Raw genomic sequence first — 19,141 nt, forward strand, 5'->3', positions numbered from 1 at the left:
CAAGCTTGCTACCCAGAGAGTGATCGCCCACAGAAAGGCCACTTGGAAGTCACAGAGGCCCAAAGAAGAGGGGCAGAGTGCCACCAAGGCAACACCCTGGCTCCTAGAGCCCCCGCCCCCAAAGAGGGACGACGTGTCAGCAACAATTAGACAGGAACAGACAGCAGGTTCCGTGCAGAGCAGCCCCAAAGAAACTCTAACTGCCCTCTGTCTGCAATTCCTGCTCACACCTCTGTGCTACTTGGATATGAACGTTCACACAAGTGTCCTCCACTGCCGGACCTTCATGACCATTATTTGTTAATTCAATGACTTGTACCCACCACTGCACCTCACTGAAAACCCTTTTGAGTCCACATATCCTTCAAGAGAGCAGCAGACGCAACTCCAACCCCAGGCCTGGGACAGATAGCAATACAAAAGGGGAGCATGCTGGCACTAGAGGAAACCCACAAAAGAAGCGAGTCTAACAACACTGAAATCTCATTTTCTAGAATACAAGGAACAGAGATCTGGCAATCCCTTGGCATTTAAAGTAAGGTACAGGGGCTTCCCTGGTGGCGCAGTGGTTGAGAATCTGCCTGCTAATGCAGGGGACACAGGTTCGAGCCCTGGTCTGGGAGGATCTCACATGCCGCGGAGCAACTAGGCCCATGAGCCACAACTACTGAGCCTGCGCATCTGGAGCCTGTGCTCCGCAACAAGAGAGGCCACGATAGTGAGAGGCCCACGCACCGCGATGAAGAGTGGCCCCTGCTTGCCACAACTAGAGAAAGCCCTCGCACAGAAACAAAGACCAAACACAACAAAAATAAATTAATTAATTAATACCCTGTCTTGAAAAACCTCACAGAGACCCACAGAGTTACCCTATTAAAAAAAAAAAAAAAAAAAAGTAAGGTGCAAACAGCCTGACAAAACCATCCTCTCTGCTGTTAGTGTCTCTTCAACACAATTCCTCTGTGCAGTGTTTTTCCGTAAATCTATTACCGATTCTTCACAGCCCCCCGCTGCGGAACGCTGGGACTGTCATTCCTGATGCTGAAGGGGCTGGAGGCCAGGTAACTGCTGTGCTTCTTGTCTGAAGTCACCCAGGAACCTGGGACATTTAGTCAGGTCAGCCCCTGGAACAGAAGCTGCCACTAACATCAGGGACATCGGTCAACAGCTCAGCAAGTGATGGGGGAGGATTACGACCCTGAGGAAGTTACATGTGTGGCAGACCCAGCACAAGGGAGGAGACGAGGAAAGTGCTTTGAAAAGCTTCACATTCTAATTTCTAATAGAACCTGGAACTTGCTGCACACAGCGTTCTAGAAAACTGTCATCACCTTAAGCAAATGTGGTGCGAACCTGTGGCTAAAAGGGCAGCGTGCGCATACATATACACTCACACGCTGGCATCTCCACCTTCCGGTCAGCAGAACTGCCAGCCAGGTCAAGAAAGATGAAAGGTGACTGGACGACCCATCCTAACAGGCAGGATGGTGGGCGGGGACTACAGTCTCATGGGTCACTCAGGCAACCTGAGTATCTCATTCCCACCCCATCCGGCATGTTCTTTAAAAACCAAGCTGTACTAAACGTGCTTGATGTACGGCTACCCTGGTCATCCAGCTGCCCTGCAGAACCTAGCCAGGCTGGGAAACGCAGGGGCGGATAGTCAGGAAGCATCTACCGTACTTCCCGAAGGTGCTGTGATGCCATTTTCAGATATCCCACAAAAGAGAAGCACCAATAATCTCAGTTAGGGAGAGTTTATAAAGCAGTTTCACATGTATCACCTCAATTATCCAAGACAATCAGGACACGGTTTCTATGCCAAGTTGGTAGGGCAGAAAAGAGGGGAAGAAGGAGAGAAGACATAGACTAAGACTCAAGCAACACTCACACATTGCTGGTAGGCATGTAAAATGGTACGGCCACTCTGGAAAAGCTTGGCAATTTCTTATAAAACTAAGCATGGAACTACTCTAAGACCAAGCTACTGTTCTTTCAGGCATTTATTCCAGAGAAATAACAATTTATGTTCACACAAAAACCTGTATGCAAATGTCCTAGCAGCTTTTTTCATAATAACCCCAAACTGCAAACAACCCAGATGTCCTTAAATGTGTGAATGGTGAAACACACTGGGGCATATCTATACTACTGAATTCTACTCAGCAATAAAAAGGAATGGATTTTGATACATGTAACAACTTGAAAGAGTCTCCAGAGAATTATGTTGAGTGAAAAAAAAAGTCAGTCTTAAAAGGTTACATACTTTATGATTCCATTTATATAGCATTCTTGAAATGACAAAAGTATAGAAAATGGAAAACAGATGAGTGCTTGCCAGGGGTGGGGTGGGGAGTGTGAGGAGTGGATGTGGCTCTAAAAGGGCAACATGAAGAAGGAGCCTTGTGATGACGGAATGCTCTGTAATCTTGACTACATCAATGTCAGTATTGTAGCTGTCATGTACTGTAGTCTTGCAAGATGGTACCACTGGGTGAAAGTTGGTAAAGGATCTCTATATTCTTTCTTACAACTACATATTCATCTACAAATATCTCAAATTTAAAAGTTTAATTTACAAAAAGAGAGAGAGGAAGACTTAAGAGACATGTAGCCCTTGTCTGAATCCCGATTTGAACAACCCTATAAAAACACATTTCTAAGACAACTGAAGAATGTGAACACTGCTTGGATATTAGACGGTAATAAGGAATTGTTAATTTTGTTAAATGTAATAAAGATATTGTGTTTATGTTAAAAAAAGGTACTTATCTGTCAGAGACACTTATCAAAGTATTTAAGAATAAAATAATATGATATCTGGTGTGTGCTTTGAAATAACCCAGGGTTGAGGGAGAAGGCAGTGGGTGGGAGTAGAGATGAAATAAGATAGGCCATGAGTTGATAACTATTGAAGCTGGGTGATGGGTATGAGAGAGTTCATTGTTATTCTACTTTTGTATATATTTGAATTTTTCATAATAAAAGGTGCAGGAAAAGTCCCAGAGAGGACACTCACTGCCTTGCCTAAGGCCACACCATCAGTAAGAAAGAGAAATAGATGTCAGAGGCACCCAGCTAAGCTGTGAGCTCAGAGCTGTGGCTCTCTACTCAGGGCCGGGCACTAAGCAGCCCGGCAACGCAATCATGGAGGCCCCAGGGGCCCAGGAGACCCAACCTTCATCAGAGAAGCCACGTGTCAGGCTGAGCGGGAGGCTCAAGCCTATCCTGCCCTTCTTCAACAGAAGATACAGACGTTCTCAGAGGCCACGCAACAGAAAAACCATGCGTTCATCTGATCCACCTTGGAAAATGGCCAGATCAGCCCTCCCTGCCCTCTGTATGTACAGATGGCCCACCCTGTACAAGAGGCCACTCCAGGGAGAAAAGGCAAGCCACGCCCAAATGCCACATTCTTCTCAAAGCCTTGCCCAAATTCCTTGGCCAAAGGTGCGCCCTCCTTTATCCTCTCACAGCTCTGTGCTTATACCTCCTGATCAGTTTGTTGCCGCGTAACAGGCTAATCCCAAACTCTGTGGCTGAAAATGGCAAACATTTATGATCTCACAGCTCTTGAGACACCTCAGCCACAGCTTAGTAGATGCACAGGCTGCAACCGTCTCAGAGTTCACTCATGTGGCTGTTGGTGGGCCTCAGGTCCTCTGGGCTGCTGGCCAGAGATCTCGATTCCTTATCATGCGGGCCACTCCACAGGGCAGCTCATAACATGGCAGCTGGCTTCCTCCAGGACAAGGGCTCAGAGAGAAAAAAGATCTCCAAGATGGAGGCCACAGTCTGTAGTAACATGACCTCAGAATCTTTGCCATATTCTACACACTAGGAGTCAGTAAGTCCAGCTCACACTCAAGTGAAGGGCATGAACACCAGGAGGTGGGGATCAATGGGAGGCAGCTTAGAGGCTGCCTACGACACCCCCCAAAGTCCATGCCTCTGTATGACAGGAATTTTAAATTCCTTCACTAGAAAAGTCATGAGGGCAAGACCCACATCTGATGCACGCCTTTTCCCTTCCCCTCCCCTCCAGGGCCACCTCAGACAGCTGCTCTGTGTCTTGAGAGCAGCAATCACACACCTGTCCCCTCTCACACTCTTGCTGAAGGGGTAGGCACCGGTGGCTGGGTTTGGGACTACATAGGCCCACCTGCGCTGGTCCCAGCTGACTGGATCAATGACAAAAAATGTCAACAATTCATGGCCTGCAGGCTGGCCAGAAGATTCTCTTTCAGGCTCTGAAATGGAAACTACCAAGAGATGATGCCTGTTGTGGGGAAGTTATAACAAACCAAAGCCCCACGCAAGCTTCAGTTCTGTGGGAACAGAAAAAAACACGTTTTAAAAAAGCAGTATAGGGCTTCCCTGGTGGCGCAGTGGTTGAGAGTCCACCTGCCGATGCAGGGGATGCGGGTTCGTGCCCCGGTCCAGGAGGATCCCATATGCCGCAGAGCGGCTGAGCCCGTGAGCCATGGCCGCTGAGCCTGCGCGTCCAGAGCCTGTGCTCCGCAGCGGGAGAGGCCACAACAGTGAGAGGCCCACGTACTGCAAAAAAATAATAATAATAATAAATAAAAAAAAAAGAAATCAGTCCTGAAGTAAGGCAAGAAGCTGGTGTGAGGGACAGAAGCCACAAAGCCAAGGTTTAAGGCCACCTTTAGAGCCACTGTGATAGCTCCCTGAGCAACAAGCAACTCTAAAACAGTATTTTATCACCAGAACTCCACACCCACGTGGCCGATTCTACTCACTCAGTGGAATCCCTTGCCTGCTGAGAGTTCTTACCCACATGTGATGGGAATCGTCCCCACCCATCCACCAAGGGCTTTCAGATTTTACAAAAAAGTTCAGGTTCACGTCATGTCCCATCCGCTTGACTTAGGACTCTCAAGAGGTTTTCACCCCCCAAAGGTCCAGGTCCAGAGGCTGCCCTGTGGACACCCTGCGTGCTTGCAGAGCCTGCCCTCTGGAAGCCCTTCTGCTAGGCAGCGCGGTGACTGGGGGGTTATGTGGGGAGGCATTACGCGCCAAAGGAAGAGCTGAGCAAGGCCAGGAAGTAGGAAAGCCGAATGCATGTTTGACCACAAACTATTTCAGGCAGCCACTCGGGCTGGAAAACAGCATGGCTATGGGGAGCAGCCAGAAACTCTGCTGAAGGGAGTGGGTAAGGCGGCTAACAGGGGCAGCGAGGCTTCAATCCCTGCAGCGCTCTCTCTCTCTGGAGGCCCAGGCACAGCCAGGCACATTCCAAAGGACGTCCGGAGCCAGAGTAAGTGGGTGGGGAAAAGGAAGGAAGAGCAGGCCTGAGATTCATTCCAAGATGCTTAACCAAGAGGACCTGGTCATCAGCAATTACACACACGGCTTGCGTAAAGAAATAGAGTCTTCTCCTGCCAGGGGACGATGCACAAAGACAGGGACAAGGAGAAGATGCTCGTTAATGTACTTAACGTCAACCCCAGAGGTGCTTGCTGGACACGCTGGACTGATGGATTTGGGATCTGCTGCCACCTGAAGAGACAGCATCCCTAGAGCACGATGGCCTCCGCCCAGGCTGAGAGGCAGGCAGCCCAGCACCACCCTCACCCAGAATACCTGCCCTTCTCCTCCCTCACCCTCACCCCCGCAGCCTTCAAGGCCTGGCAGAAACCCACCTCATCCTCCTCAACAAAGCATCCCCTCTGCACGCTGGCAGAACTGATGGTATCCGGTCCATTCTCCATGCAAATAACCCGACACCATCTCCCCAGACCAGCCCCAGGGCTGCTGACCTCCAACCTCTGGCTCTGCGAGCACCCACTCACTTGGGCTCTCTCCCAACCAGAAGGCGAGCACCCGGAGGGCAGGGCAGCTACACCCACTCAGCGCCCAGTGTATGGCAAGAGATAGCCGCCCCTTCACAGGTGACAAGTTGCCAAGAATAAACGCTGCTTAACCTCTTGACATCAATAAATGTTGGCTGATACCTCTGACTGGTAGCCAAGAATTTAAAAGAGGACCTTGAAAAGTCAAAAGGCAGAATCTAATGGGGGGACCAAAATGGAAGGTATTACTGTTCAATTTGGCCACTGTCTTCATTAGCTTGCAAAGAGCCCCTGGCATTAAGTTAATAGAAAGTGGTCTGTGTCACCTTATTACTTTTAGCATTTTATGAGAAATCTGCTCAGTCGTCCCCTTTCAGAATAAGACTGAAATGCCTCAAATTTGTTCCATAGGAGCTGCCAGAAAGCGGTTTTCACTGCAACCACTGGACACATGTTCATAACCTTTGTTCAGTATTTACTCAGATGTTTTCACCCAGGCAAGCCCCTGAGTATCTGTTTTTCCTTTTGCTTTCTTCCACAGGAGAACTCCTGCCCCTCGTGCCACACTGAACACTGGCAGTCAGGGCATCAGAGGCTGCAGCAGGCAATCAGGACCCACCGTGCTTCCTCAAGGCTTGAGGGGACCCATCAAGAAGTGGTCATCTAGAAAACCCAAGCTCGTGGTTGTGACTAACTCACAAAGAACATCCAGTTTCTCTGCAATTTATCAAAGCTGCTGGACTTCATCCCCAGGCAGTTCCAAACGGGCTTAAGAAAATGTGCTGAGGCAGTGAGTCGGCTCTGTCATACGAAGGTGACCCACAAAATAGGCTAATTCCCTGGTGGCACAGTGGTTAAGAATCCACCTGCCGATGCAGGGGACATGGGTTCGAGCCCTGGCCCAGGAAGATCCCACATGCCGCGGAGCAACTAAGCCCGTGCACCACAACTACTGAGCCTGCGCTCTAGAGCCCGCGAGCCACAACTACTGAGCCTGCACACCTAGAGCCTGTGCTCCACAAGAAAAGCCACCACAGTAAGAAGCCCGTGCACCGCAACGAAGAACAGCCCTCGCTCGCCACAACTAGAGAAAGCCCGCACACAGCAACAAAGACCCAACGCAGCCAAAAATAAATAATTAATTAATTGAAAAAAAAAGATACATGGCTAACAGAAACGTATTCATTTAATTCACTTGACAGAGATTTCCTGAATGCCCACTATGTGCGTGCTATTATTCTAGGCACCCGGAGCAGAGCAATGAACAAAACACATTAAGACTCCCTGCCCTCGTGGAACCTACATTTGGGTATGGGGGACAGACGATCAAAGAAGAACGTAGAATACATTCTCTGTCAGATGGGATAAGGACGATGAAGAGAAATAAAGCCATGTAGGGGTCACAGCATGAACAGAAATAAAGCCATGTAGGGGTCACAGCAGAGTGCTCCACAGGGGGTGAGTACACTGTTAACACAGGATGGCTCAGGGATGCCTCACCAAGGAGGTGACAACTGGACAAAGATCTGAAGGAGGTGAGGGAGCAAAGCCCTAAGGATCCCTGGGGAGGCTGGTCCAGGCAGAGGGGGCAGGGAAGCTGGTGCGGCTGCAGGAGGATGAACAAAGCAGAGCTCAGGAGGAGAGGAGCGGAGTGGAGCTGACCGGCAGACCCTTAAACAGGACTTCAACCCACAGGCATCGTAGGCAACATAAAGACAGGGAACCAAGAGCAGTGAGGCTAGAACGGCTGGTTTCCAGCTACGATGCCACTGAAAGCCCCTGCAAGGATGCTAAAATGGCCAAACAGATTGTGGTCCCTAGCCGTAAGTGGCCAGTCTACACTCTGGATTTTATCCAACCCCTCAGGCTGTGAGGACCTGCCCCCTGGCCAGGGAAAGGCCTTGCCCACGGGGCTCACAGAAAGGTGGCAACAGAGTTACAAATTGCAGTCAGCTGTACCTGGGGTGGCCTTCAGGGCCACACAGAACGGGCCGGCTTCCTTTTTCCCAGGACAGCCCTTCAGAAGGCATCGAGTCTTCACAGACTTACAGAACAGACTTATGGTTGCCAAGCGGGAGGGATGGAGGGGGAGTTTGGGGTCAGCAGAAGCAAAGTATTACATATAGAATGGATAAACAAGGACCTACTGTCTAGCACAGGGAACTATATTCAATATCCTGTGATAAACCATAATGGAAAAAAAATATAAAAAAGAATATGTGTATAAGTGAATCGCTTTGCTGTACAGCAGAAACTAACACAACATCGTGAATCGACTCTACTTCAATAAAGAAAAAGAAGCCAGCAAGTCTTCTCCAGTGCGCAGGTCCGGTTCCCTCAAGGGTCCGTTTCGAGATGGCACGGCCGCCCTCTGGGTCACCGTGCTCTGAAACCAGCTCGTCACTGCCACAAAGGGTGCCCTGCTTACGGAGGGGCACCAGACTTACATCGCCCTCCTTCTAAACGACTCTGCTCCCCATGGCCCCACCACGTTTCGTGATCCAGAGAAAGTTTTCCTCACGCTTCTAGGTCTGAGGCAGACTTTGGGCAGCCCCAAAGCTACTTCAGACCTGCTCAGGAAGTAGTTGTGGTATAAGCAACAAAGAAGCGAGTAATTAAAGTGCCATGCCCAGCCGGAGGCTCCCCGGGCTGCGCTGCAGGGAGAAGAGGAAAGTCTGACAGGAAGTGCCTTTCCCTGCGGGCTGAGGCGTCCTGCACCGCTTGCCCACCCCCCAGAGAGAGCTACGCCAGTGTGGTGTGTTTACTACTCTAGTTTGAGGGCAGCATTTCTTAAAGTGAGTCCCGTGAAACAGCCCTGCCTCAGAATGTGAATAAGGATTCCTCAGAAAGGGGTTCTGTGATAAGTTACATTGAGAAATACTGGGTGAAACTAAGTTAAACTTTTTTGTTTTTTTCAACTTCAGCACTTAGCAGAGCTTTTGATGTGCTGCTTTTGATGTGCCGGACCCTCCAAGAGGAGAGGCACTAGTGACATATGTTATTAGTCCCAGGGACTATGACTCTGCAGACGCCATCTCAGTCCCCGTCCAACCCTATGACGTCTGTACAGTCATTTATCCCCGTTTTCTAAACAGAGAGTCAGCGGTACGGAGAAGCGAGGCTGTTCACTCAGAGCCTCTGTTAGGAGTCAGGAGGGGGGTAGGCAGTCCGAGACGTTATCTTGACCAGAGAACTCGGAGAAGCCCAGTGAGCCCTCCTGAGGAGGCTTCTGAGACATCTAGGCACCCCAGCAGTCATGGCGGGTGGGAACGTCAAGTACCTCCTTGTTATCAGCTGGGCTGCGATGCAGGACTCCCTGGCAAACCAGGCTGGAGAACGTGGCTGAGGCCCAAAGTCTCAGCAGGACCTCACTCTCCTCCCGCACAGGTAAGCCTGAGGGGTGTGGGAGAGAGAGGGCAACGGTGCTCCCCACCCCGCCATGCTGAGGCAGCCCTGTTCCCGCCACGTCTCCTGTCTCTGGAGCCAGCAGAAAACTCCAGAGAGAAGGGAAGCCACACTCATGCATGAGACCTCTTATGCAGTGACCGTGCCCACTAGTAAACAGGGTCCTCAAGCCAGTCTACATCACTGTCCTCTGGAGAGGAATCAGGGAACGGAGAGAGCCCCCCTCACCACAGCCGATTCCACATCCACACTAAACCACCCCTCAGGTCCCTTCATCCCTGGAGTAAGCAGAGGCCGTGGGACTAACTGTGGGTACAGCTGCCGCCTTTCCCATTAAGGATTTCAGGAAATGACAAACCAGTTAAAACAGCATCAACTTGCTTCTGCTTTCTTCCGATACTGAGCCTGATGGGGTAGGGGCAGAGAAGAGGCCACCCCCAGAATCCCCACCCCTTCTCCACTGTACCCCAGGTTCCAGAATGTATGTACATCCTGCTGCAGGACCCCTCCTACCAGACACATGTCTGCCTCACTGAGGGATGATTAAACATTGGTTATAGACTAGCTTCCTGATTTGGGTTCTAACTGAGCGAAATTATAAAGTTCCAAAACCCAGCCTTAAAAGCCTTCTCTGTTTATAAAACTGCTATGAGACAACAGTGGAGAATATTAATGACCCCCCACGGTAGTGAGTAAAAGCACAAAAAGCACAGAACAAAGAAGTCCACACTGGATATAGCTTTTACTACATTTGTCAAATTTCACCTAAGGAAAAAAGAAAAAAAGAAGATGGAATTTTAAAGGCTTTCTGCAAAAGACTGCACACTGGGGCTTCCCTGGTGGCGCAGTGGTTGAGAGTCCGCCTGCCGATGCAGGGGACACGGGTTCGTGCCCCGGTCTGGGAAGATCCCACATGCTGCGGAGCGGCTGGGCCCGTGAGCCATGGCCGCTGAGCCTGCGCGTCCGGAGCCTGTGCTCCGCAACGGGAGAGGCCACAACAGCGAGAGGCCCGCGTACCGCAAAAAAAAAAAAAAAAAAGACTGCACACTGATTCAGTGTTTCAAAGCAGGAATGAATGAATGAGAGCTGCCCGTGTGGATTTTCCCATTTTGGTTTTATCTCCAGCCTGCAGGCTTCCTAGCCGTGATTCCATTCTTTCTCACGTGGGCCTGTAAACCTGGGCTGAGATCCACCCGTGCACGAATTACCTGAGATTCACACCAGCTTTTTCCATCCAGTGCCACCAACCCAAAGTAGATCCAAGAATGTCCTCATAAGAGTCCAACCGTCTGCCTCTGGCCTCAGGACACCAAGGCCCCAGGGACAGATCGCTGAAAGAAGGATGCTCAGGGGTGATGGCACCCATGATGCCAGGAGAAAGGGTGATGGGAGCAGGACTGAGCCACCCTCTACTCATCACCAGTTGCCTTTTCATTCGGTTCTACAAGGCCCCAGGGACAGATCGCTGAAAGAAGGATGCTCAGGGGTGATGGCACCCATGATGCCAGGAGAAAGGGTGATGGGAGCAGGACTGAGCCACCCTCTACTCATCACCAGTTGCCTTTTCATTCGGTTCTACAACAGCAAGCATCACACGTGTCTTCAAGAATGTGACTCTGGGGCAGAGGACACTCAGGGCCCAAGTCCTACATTTTCAGGGAGTTTACAACATTTTGCATTTGCCTGACTTTTTTTTTTTTTTTCTTTGCGGTACACGGGCCTCTCACTGTTGTGGCCTCTCCCGTTGCGGAGCACAGGCTCCGGACGCGCAGGCTCAGCGGCCATGGCTCACGGGCCCAGCCGCTCCGCAGCATGTGGGATCTTCCCGGACCGGGGCACGAACCCGTGTCCCCTGCATCGGCAGGCGGACTCTCAACCACTGCGCCACCAGGGAAGCCCCTGCCTGATCTTTTTACTCACAAACCTCCTTAGGAAGCATGAGCAGGATGGGGCTGACCGTGTTGGTAATAATAATGTGCTATGATTGCACAGGTTTCAAGTACTCCGATTCTGGGAGCTGGTCTTGGGAGGTGGCGGGGAGAAGCATTTTAAGCTGCATTACTCTATTTCCGGCTCACAGTAACCCTGAGGGGAAGGCAGGTCAGGGATGGCAATCCTCACCTGGGAGACAAGAGGTCACATGACTTGCCCAGGATCATCCAGAAAATCTCCTTCTCCCATATCAGAGGCTCTTTCCAAAAGGCAAAAGTGGGTGGCCTAAGTCTGAGAATAACTCCAGCCCCACACCCTTCAGTGCTGTGTTTGCAGGCACGTCTCATACTGCCTCAATTACTGGGCACTCACCACGTGCCCGGCACAGTACTGAGGGCCATCGGAGGCATCATCTCATTAATTCTCAGAATGCCCTGACCACAGGCCAAGTCAGGAGAGGCTGCGACACTCGAACCCACCCCTCCTCTGTGTAGACACAGGATTGTACAGAACTTCAGTCCTCAACTGCAGGCTGGGAAACCAACAGAAACACAAGGCGCCTGGAAACATGACCCTATAACGTGCACAAACCAGAGCGGGCAGCTGCCCAGGCTCCACTGGGGCCCAAGGTCTATAAACGCCCATCTCCCATGGAGCCGGTTTTGCACAAGGCTCATCAAGAAGCCAGAAGTTTTCGCTTGGAAGTTTCTATACCCCTACCTCAACAGACACCAGGGTAAAAATGGTCAGGTGCCCAGGCTAGCCTACAGAAGCCAAGTAGATACACAGCTAAAGCCAAGCTCTATGGCCCAGGCCTGGGTTCCAGGGCCCAGGAGCCAGACTCATGGGGTGTAGGAAGGAAAGTACTAGAAGAGGAGAGGAGGGTCTCCTCGACCTTTCCAGGACTGAGACCTCATCAAGGTCTAATCAGGCAGTTGGCCTCCTTCCTCCCAACCTCCCTCTGCCTAGACTCGGGGGTTTCTCAAGACATGCCTGAGCCTATCTCCAAAAGACCCCAGGAGAGCACCAGGCTCCAAAATCATTTTCTCCTCCTTCCTTCCACCTTTCCCTCAACCTCATTTGTCATATTCATCCCATTCCCTTGGGTCATCTATCTCCACTCAGTGTCAGAGGAAAGCAATCAGACTGGAGGCTAATTCACACCAAGTTTAGTTAGCACTTGCAAAGGACTGGCTGGGCAAGAGGTTCCATGGCAGAAATATCTGCCTTGGTTTTACAGGGGTTTATGAGCTCAGAGTGGAAGACTGTCTGCTCTGCCTACTCTCATAAACTCTTCACTTCCTTTTGTTCTAACCCACAGAGTTGCTAAAAGCTGAAGTTAGTTCGTAACTGCTCCCACAGCAGCCAGTATAACAACATCTGCAGCCCCTTTCATGGAAAGAGGGAGGCAGTGCAAAAGCTGGGATGCCTGTCAGGTCTCACCCGGCACTGCAGTTCACCTTGTGGATGTGACATGCTTGGTACACATGTGCACATACACACACACTCCAGATTAGCTGCTGCTTGAGGCCAGGGAGTCCACCTGTGGGTCTCTCACAGCCTGTCCAGCCAATGGACACCCAGAAAAGATATGCAGCTGGACACCAACAGCTCCCCCGGTAATCCACCCCCAGCCTTAGACCCATCGTAAAGCATGGATCTGGTCAAGTTCCTCCCTGCCGGAATGTTCACAAAGGCTCTGTCCCCTGTGTTCGGAGCAAGCCCCCCGCCTGGCATCCAAGCCCCCATACACGTACAAACCTCCTTCGCCCATCTCTTCCATCACTGCTTCCCAACACGTGCCCTAATGCGTTTGTCAAAAGAGGTGGTGTGCTGTCTCCCAAACACTCACCACACTCTTTCCACCTGCCTGAACTGCTCACTACCTGTTTCCACAATGACATCTTACCCACCCTTCAAAGCCTACCTCAAGTACCACCTCCCCTATGAAGTCCTCCTACTTCCTGCCAAATGCCTGGTACTCATCCTCTCCTGAACGCTCAGCACGGTGTGGATCTCCCCGGTGGTCTTCAAGACGTGCTGCCTGATTGTTGGACCATGCCACCCATCCCACCACCAGGAGCCCACCAAGTGGCAACCCAGCAAACATCTCTGGGACACCCGGAGTGCCCAGCACCACGTCGTGCAAACATCAGACCCTTGGCAAAGGATGTCTATTGGCAAAGGGTTGACCACAGGACAGGAGAGCCTTCCAAAAAAGTCTCCCAGGGCCTGTGGCCAACCCTACCCACTGCTGACTCTCTGGGCACCTGCCTTCCCTGCCCAGGGGATCCCCACCTCAACCATGGACCAGGCATCGTGGCTCAATCTGGGTAAGGGCTGTTTTTATGGTCCGTGTCTCTAAGCCGGGGCCAACAGCTCCTTGGAGCCGTGTGACAAGGAGAGGGAAGCTGCTCTTTGCACCCTCCAGCTCCAGTTGGGAAAAAAATATTTTCTTTTCCATTGCATAATGCTTCCAGTGGCGACAAACCCAACACCACTGACAGGAGATAAAAGCCCTGTGGGTGTGAGTGAGGAGAGAGAGAGGCTGCGTGTCTGTGTAGGGTACGTGGGCAGGCAAGTGTGAGAGGCAGGGCCAGCCAGCCACACGTGGCTCCGCCAACAAGCAATGGAAGGAAAAACAAGGTCTGACTAAAATCAGAGCCAGTGCGTTCCACCAACAAGGCCCCTTCATTCGTCTCTGAGGATGTGGTCTGAGCCGAAGGGGACAGTCCCCTTCGTGTGCAAAACACAAGGGGTTAACCATCGCCCACCCAGCCCAGCCAGGCCCCCTCCGCAGGGCTGCAGCGAGGGGCCCAGAAGAGGAGAGGAGGCCACGCTTTGGAAGCCTCAAGGGGCTGCGCGGGTATGAGAGGCTGGCACGCAGGTCTCGCCGTCAGAACGAGCGTGGTTGGTCAAGGCCTCAGGAACCTGCGGGGAGGCCCAGCTCACCCTAGAACTCGGAGAAGTGGCCTGCCCTCAGCTCCTAGCTTCCTCTCCTGTCATGTGGGGACAGCAACTGAAGCTCGAATACGGCTGCCTCAGGTCCCCCTGAGAGGCCAGACATCAACGGGCTTAGCAAACCGTACAGAACCTGGCACGTGCAGGCTGAGACAGTGGGGCTGGGGCAGTTGACACAGGCTGGCTCTGTAAGGCTCACCTTTGGCCCACGAATTCCACCTGAGGGGAGCTAGCCTAGGGAAATAACCCTAAGTAAAGAAAAGAATCTTTATGCGTGAGGGCATTCATCACAGTGTAATTGATGATTGTAGGAAAAAACAGAAAGCGTCTAGGTAGCTGAGAACACAGAAATGATAAGATGAACTAAGGTTCATCTACTCAATGGAATCATTCAAAAAATTTTCAAACACTGTGAATACACAGAAAACGGTGATGAGCGACATTAACTGAAAAAGTCATAATACAGATCTACTTGTACTACTTCTTTCATTTTTGAGCTTAAGCTGAAATGAAGGTTCGATTTCATAGGCTGATATATAAAAAAGACTCTCAAAATGCTTTAAATATATAGTATAAATCCTACTTTGCCTAAATTTTAAAAAAGCTACGTGCTGGGAAGATATTAGAAGATAATCAGAATTAACAGTAATGCTATTTATGTAGTAATAAAGGGATAACTTTTTTTCTATTTTAATGTAGTTTTCAGATTTTTTTTATGAATGACTGTTACTTTAAAAATAGAAAAGTAAGTAAACGTACTGTAACGGCAGTTTGAGTACAGAAGGGTAACACTTATGCTTCAGAAAGGGGAGGGGAAAAGAGGCTTCAAGGCACAGAAATAAACAACCTGGAGTTTGGGGGCAAACACCTGACAGGACCTCCTGAGACATGACTCAGGAGAACACAAGCTTTTCTGACCCAGCTCTCCTGGGCAAGACCAAGGGTTTATGATCCACCCACATCCCATTCTCACTTTCCCAGAGGAAAAAGAACACTGTGAAAGAAACAAAATAAACCAAAATAGCAAGAATGCAGCAATTACACGAGAACAAAACGATCAACAAAGCACAAAACAGGGGCTTCCCTGGTGGCGCAGTGGTTAAGAATCTGCCTGCCAATTCAGGGGACACAGGTTTGAGCCCTGATCCGGGAAGATCCCACATGCCGTAGGGCAATTAAGCCCACGTGCCACAACTACTGAGCCTGCGCTCTAGAGCCCACGAGCCACAACTACTGAGCCCGCATGCTGCAACTGCTGAAGCCCATGCGCCTGGAGCCCATGCTCTACAAGAGCAGCCACTGCAATGAGAAGCCCGCGCACTGCAACAAAGAGTAGCCCCCGCTCGCCACAACTAGAGAAAGCCCGCATGCAGCAGCGAAGACCCAACACAGCCAAAAATAAAAACAAATAAATTAATTAATTTAGAAAAAAAAGCACAAAACAACAGCAATTTCTATGATTGAAAACAATGAATACAAAAAAGGCAGCAATAAAGAGCCATGACACACTCAAGACGGCACTAATGGTGCTGGAAAACAGAGCATCCTTCCGAAAATTGCAAGAATTCCAAAAGATCTGCCTGGCAGGAGCTTTGCAACACTGCCAAGTGTTGTGCAGCAGCCAGACTGCTCGGTGGAAACACCCAAACTCCGAGGGGAGATCCAGGACCGTGCGTTTTATTTTATGATTATCAAAGTTTAGTTAACTCCTAATAACGTGCTTCTTAGGAAGTGGACTTTGAGTAGATGTAAAAATGAACCTCTGGCAGTGAATCATTTGCCTAAAGAACCCAAGAAAAGACCCCGTGTTTGGGTCGGCACATCTCACACAGCTCCTTCCCCACCCCCTGATATCGGGCCCTCAGAGCCCACAGATCACCTGAAGGGACACCTATGATCTGATCTACTGCATGGACAGCAAAGCTCCAGGCAAAGCCTCTTCTCCGAAGACATGGCCCCGGGGGCAAGGCCAGGCTCTGGGGCAGGGCAGAGTGAGCGAGGCAGAGGGGCAGCGAGCTGGGTCCCTAACTCTTGTCAACTGCACTTACTGTTCACAGCCTGGTCCATGCCAGGGCTGTGAGGCAGAAGTATCTTCTCTGTCCTGACAACCCTCTCCCTCTGGGTGCCCCAAAGCAAAACCTGGCCCAGAGTTTAGCACATCATGGGCAGAGACCTACATGAGGAAAGGAGGGAGAAAGAGGGAAAGGAAGGTCAGGCACGCCTCCTCCCAGATCTCCCAGTCCTTTGCCAGTTCTTCTGTCACAGAGCTTCATTCAAGGCCAATTGTGCATGCAAGACAACAGGACTGGGCAGGTCCCTAAGGCCCATCTAGTCAAGACATTTCAAAGTGCAAGTTTAACCACGAAACCTTTTGCCCAAATAGAATCCTGCTCCCAAGCCTGATCTACAGAGCGATCAAGATGGACTGCTAGGAGTGAGGTGGGGATGGGAGAGAGAGGCAGGGAAAGGGTAGAACCCCTCTTCCTTCTCTCCCCAGAACTACAGAATCCCATAGGAGATTCCCGTAACCCTGGACTCTTCACTAGTTCAGACTCCTCATTTCTAGGTGGGGAAACTGAGGCCTCAGCAAAGACACACAGGGGTTAGAGGGACAGCTGGGACCAGCACCCACGTCTGTCTTCTCCCCTGGAATCCAGGAGATGAGGAGCCACACCTTCCTCCAGTCTGAGAGGCCCACGGCACCTGCACAGGGCCTGCCCAGAGAGATCACACCTGCCCACCTGAGGGGAGAGAAATAACTGCTCATCACTCAACTCCTCGGTCAGCTCTCATGTGTAACCTCCACGGCTACGGCGTGGGCGGGGGGCGGACTTGGGGAGCTGACGGAGCTGCACCTGGTCTCCTCACAGAATCACAAATGCCAGCTCTCCTCCCCGTGCCCTTTAGGTGAGTTTGTCCCCCATCTCCTTCAGACCTGAGCTCACTGAAGCTCCCTGAGCTCTTGCCTTACAGCTAAGAGAACAATCAGAGGCCTCTGTGGTGCAGGAACTTGCCCTGTGGAGACAAAGTCCCAGCCAAAACGGTGGGCTAGATCTTCCTGTGCTATGACAACCTGCCAACAGGAGCCCAGCCTCATCCTCTGACTCCTGGGTTCCTGCTTCACCAGGAATTAAACGGCGGTGCTCCCGACTCCTCTCCCACCCTAGGCTGCTGGGCTGGAGCAGTGGGCCTCCACCAAGCGGACAGGCTGTCCCCTCAGCTGTCGGGTCCCGCCTGGTCTGGGAACCGCAGAAAACTCAACTAGTCACAGTTCAAATAGCTGCTACCCCAAGACCCCAGGACTCCCCTCGTCACCCCTAAAATGCTCAGCTCACGGTTCGCCACAGCCAGAAACGGGGGCTGGGGGCAATACCCAGCGCTCCAGAATCAATCATGGGCACTTCGGAGGAAATAAACCCAGAAGCTGGAACACCCCATGAATAAGACCCTCACCCCCTTCAAGTCTTCTAGTCCAAGGATAACCTGCCAGCACTTCCACACATCAGACAGTCACATCTCTTCTGCCCTGAAGGGACTAAAGCCCAGAAAATACTTCAATCGTGCACCAGCGTTTCAGAAAAAGTCTTGTTACTCAGTCATAATTTGCACCTCTCACATCTATAGATTTGATATTTTAAAGTCAGATAAGTACAGGTTCAAACCAGAAAAAGCAGGATCACAGACTGGGACGGAGGGTTATCTAGTCCAACCTGCCATTTTACAGATAAGCAAACGGAGTCCCAGAGGGGGCTGCGTACAAGGAGCAGAATCCGAGCTGGAGCCCAGATGCCCTGATCCAGGGACTCCACACGGCACAACTCACACCGTGAACTTGTGAATGGACTCCAGGAGCTGTGCAGCCCAAGGCCCTGCCACGGAGTCTCTGTGCAGGAAACTCTGCGCACAGAGGGCTTGGCGGGCCCCCTCGCCCTCTCCCTCGCGTTGGAGTGGAGCGCTTCTCTCTGATACGGGACACCAGCAGTATTGGGGCCGGGAAAACAGATGCAAAGTCACACCCCAGGGGCTACTGCCCCGCAGCTCAGGTTACCTTTGGGCATGATCTGATGCATGGCCACTGAAAGGAAGAAGATGGAGTCGCTGTAGTAGGTCCCGGAGCCGGCACTGAAGTGCTTCTGCATGGCCTCCACGACGGGGAAGAGTCTGTCCGTCAGCACACCGACGTCATGGAAGACAACCTGCAGAAGGGCACGGGAAATGGCTGAAGTGAGTACCCTACCCGGGCACCTGGCACACGTGCCGTCTGAGGAGGGGGCAGACCTCTCCAGGGCCCACGAGCAGGGGGCCCACGAGCATAGGACTTGGAATCCCTAAGAGCTAACAAAACGGGGAGGAGTGGGTAGTCCGCAGAGGCTGGCTACGGGGACGGGGATGCCGAGTGTGAGCGTGTGCAGGGAGGCACGTGGGGTGTAGTGGAAGAGGACTGCGAGCCTGAATGGGAATGGGAGCAGCTTCTGAACTTCAAACTGGGCCACCCTGGAGGAAGCTCTGTGCCCAGTGACTGGAATCCAGGTTAAAGCACGCTCCACTGCATGCAAGAGGTGCTCAATAAACGCACCCAGTCTTCAACGCTCACAGACATCTGCTGATGACCTTCCACCTCCCTCTTCCCTGGTGGCTAACAGGACAGGATGAGCCTGCGAAACGGCCATGAGCTGCTCGGCCGCCACCACCCAGACTCCAGGGCCAAGAACCTGCCTGAACAGGGCGCCGACAGTGAAAGGAGGGGCCGTGCAAGGCCCCATCTGGCTAGCCTACGCTCGCAGTGGCCCTGCCCGCAGGAGAAAAGACAGGTGTGGGTGGTGCCCGAGAAGTCCCCAAAGCAGGTAGCCTCCATTTTGTCGCTTACATCTGCCCTTTCCCTCAACTCTGCCTGGGCCAGCCCGCGGTGTCACCCACCCAGCCAGCCCACAGTCCCAGAGCCATCAGTGGTCAGACTGTTGGAATAAGCACCTCTGAAGGCCCTGCAGCGGCCAGCTGCCCCGTCTGCTTCCTCCTACTTTAGGTTC

The 19,141-nt window shown here is 51.6% G+C and overlaps 1 protein-coding gene across 1 annotated transcript in view; it reads right to left on the minus strand.

Moving 5' to 3' along the window:
• Window positions 1–19,141, minus strand: part of XXYLT1 (xyloside xylosyltransferase 1) — a 191,274-nt gene that overhangs the window by 140,328 nt on the left and 31,805 nt on the right. Inside the window, exon 2 of the mRNA XM_065876655.1 lies at window positions 18,163–18,310. Within this exon, the coding sequence (XP_065732727.1) occupies window positions 18,163–18,310 (148 nt within the window). The remainder of the gene's footprint in view (window positions 1–18,162; window positions 18,311–19,141) is intronic.

This window comes from Phocoena phocoena, chromosome 4 (assembly GCF_963924675.1).
Source record: "Phocoena phocoena chromosome 4, mPhoPho1.1, whole genome shotgun sequence".
In the NCBI taxonomy this organism is placed as follows: domain Eukaryota; kingdom Metazoa; phylum Chordata; class Mammalia; order Artiodactyla; family Phocoenidae; genus Phocoena; species Phocoena phocoena.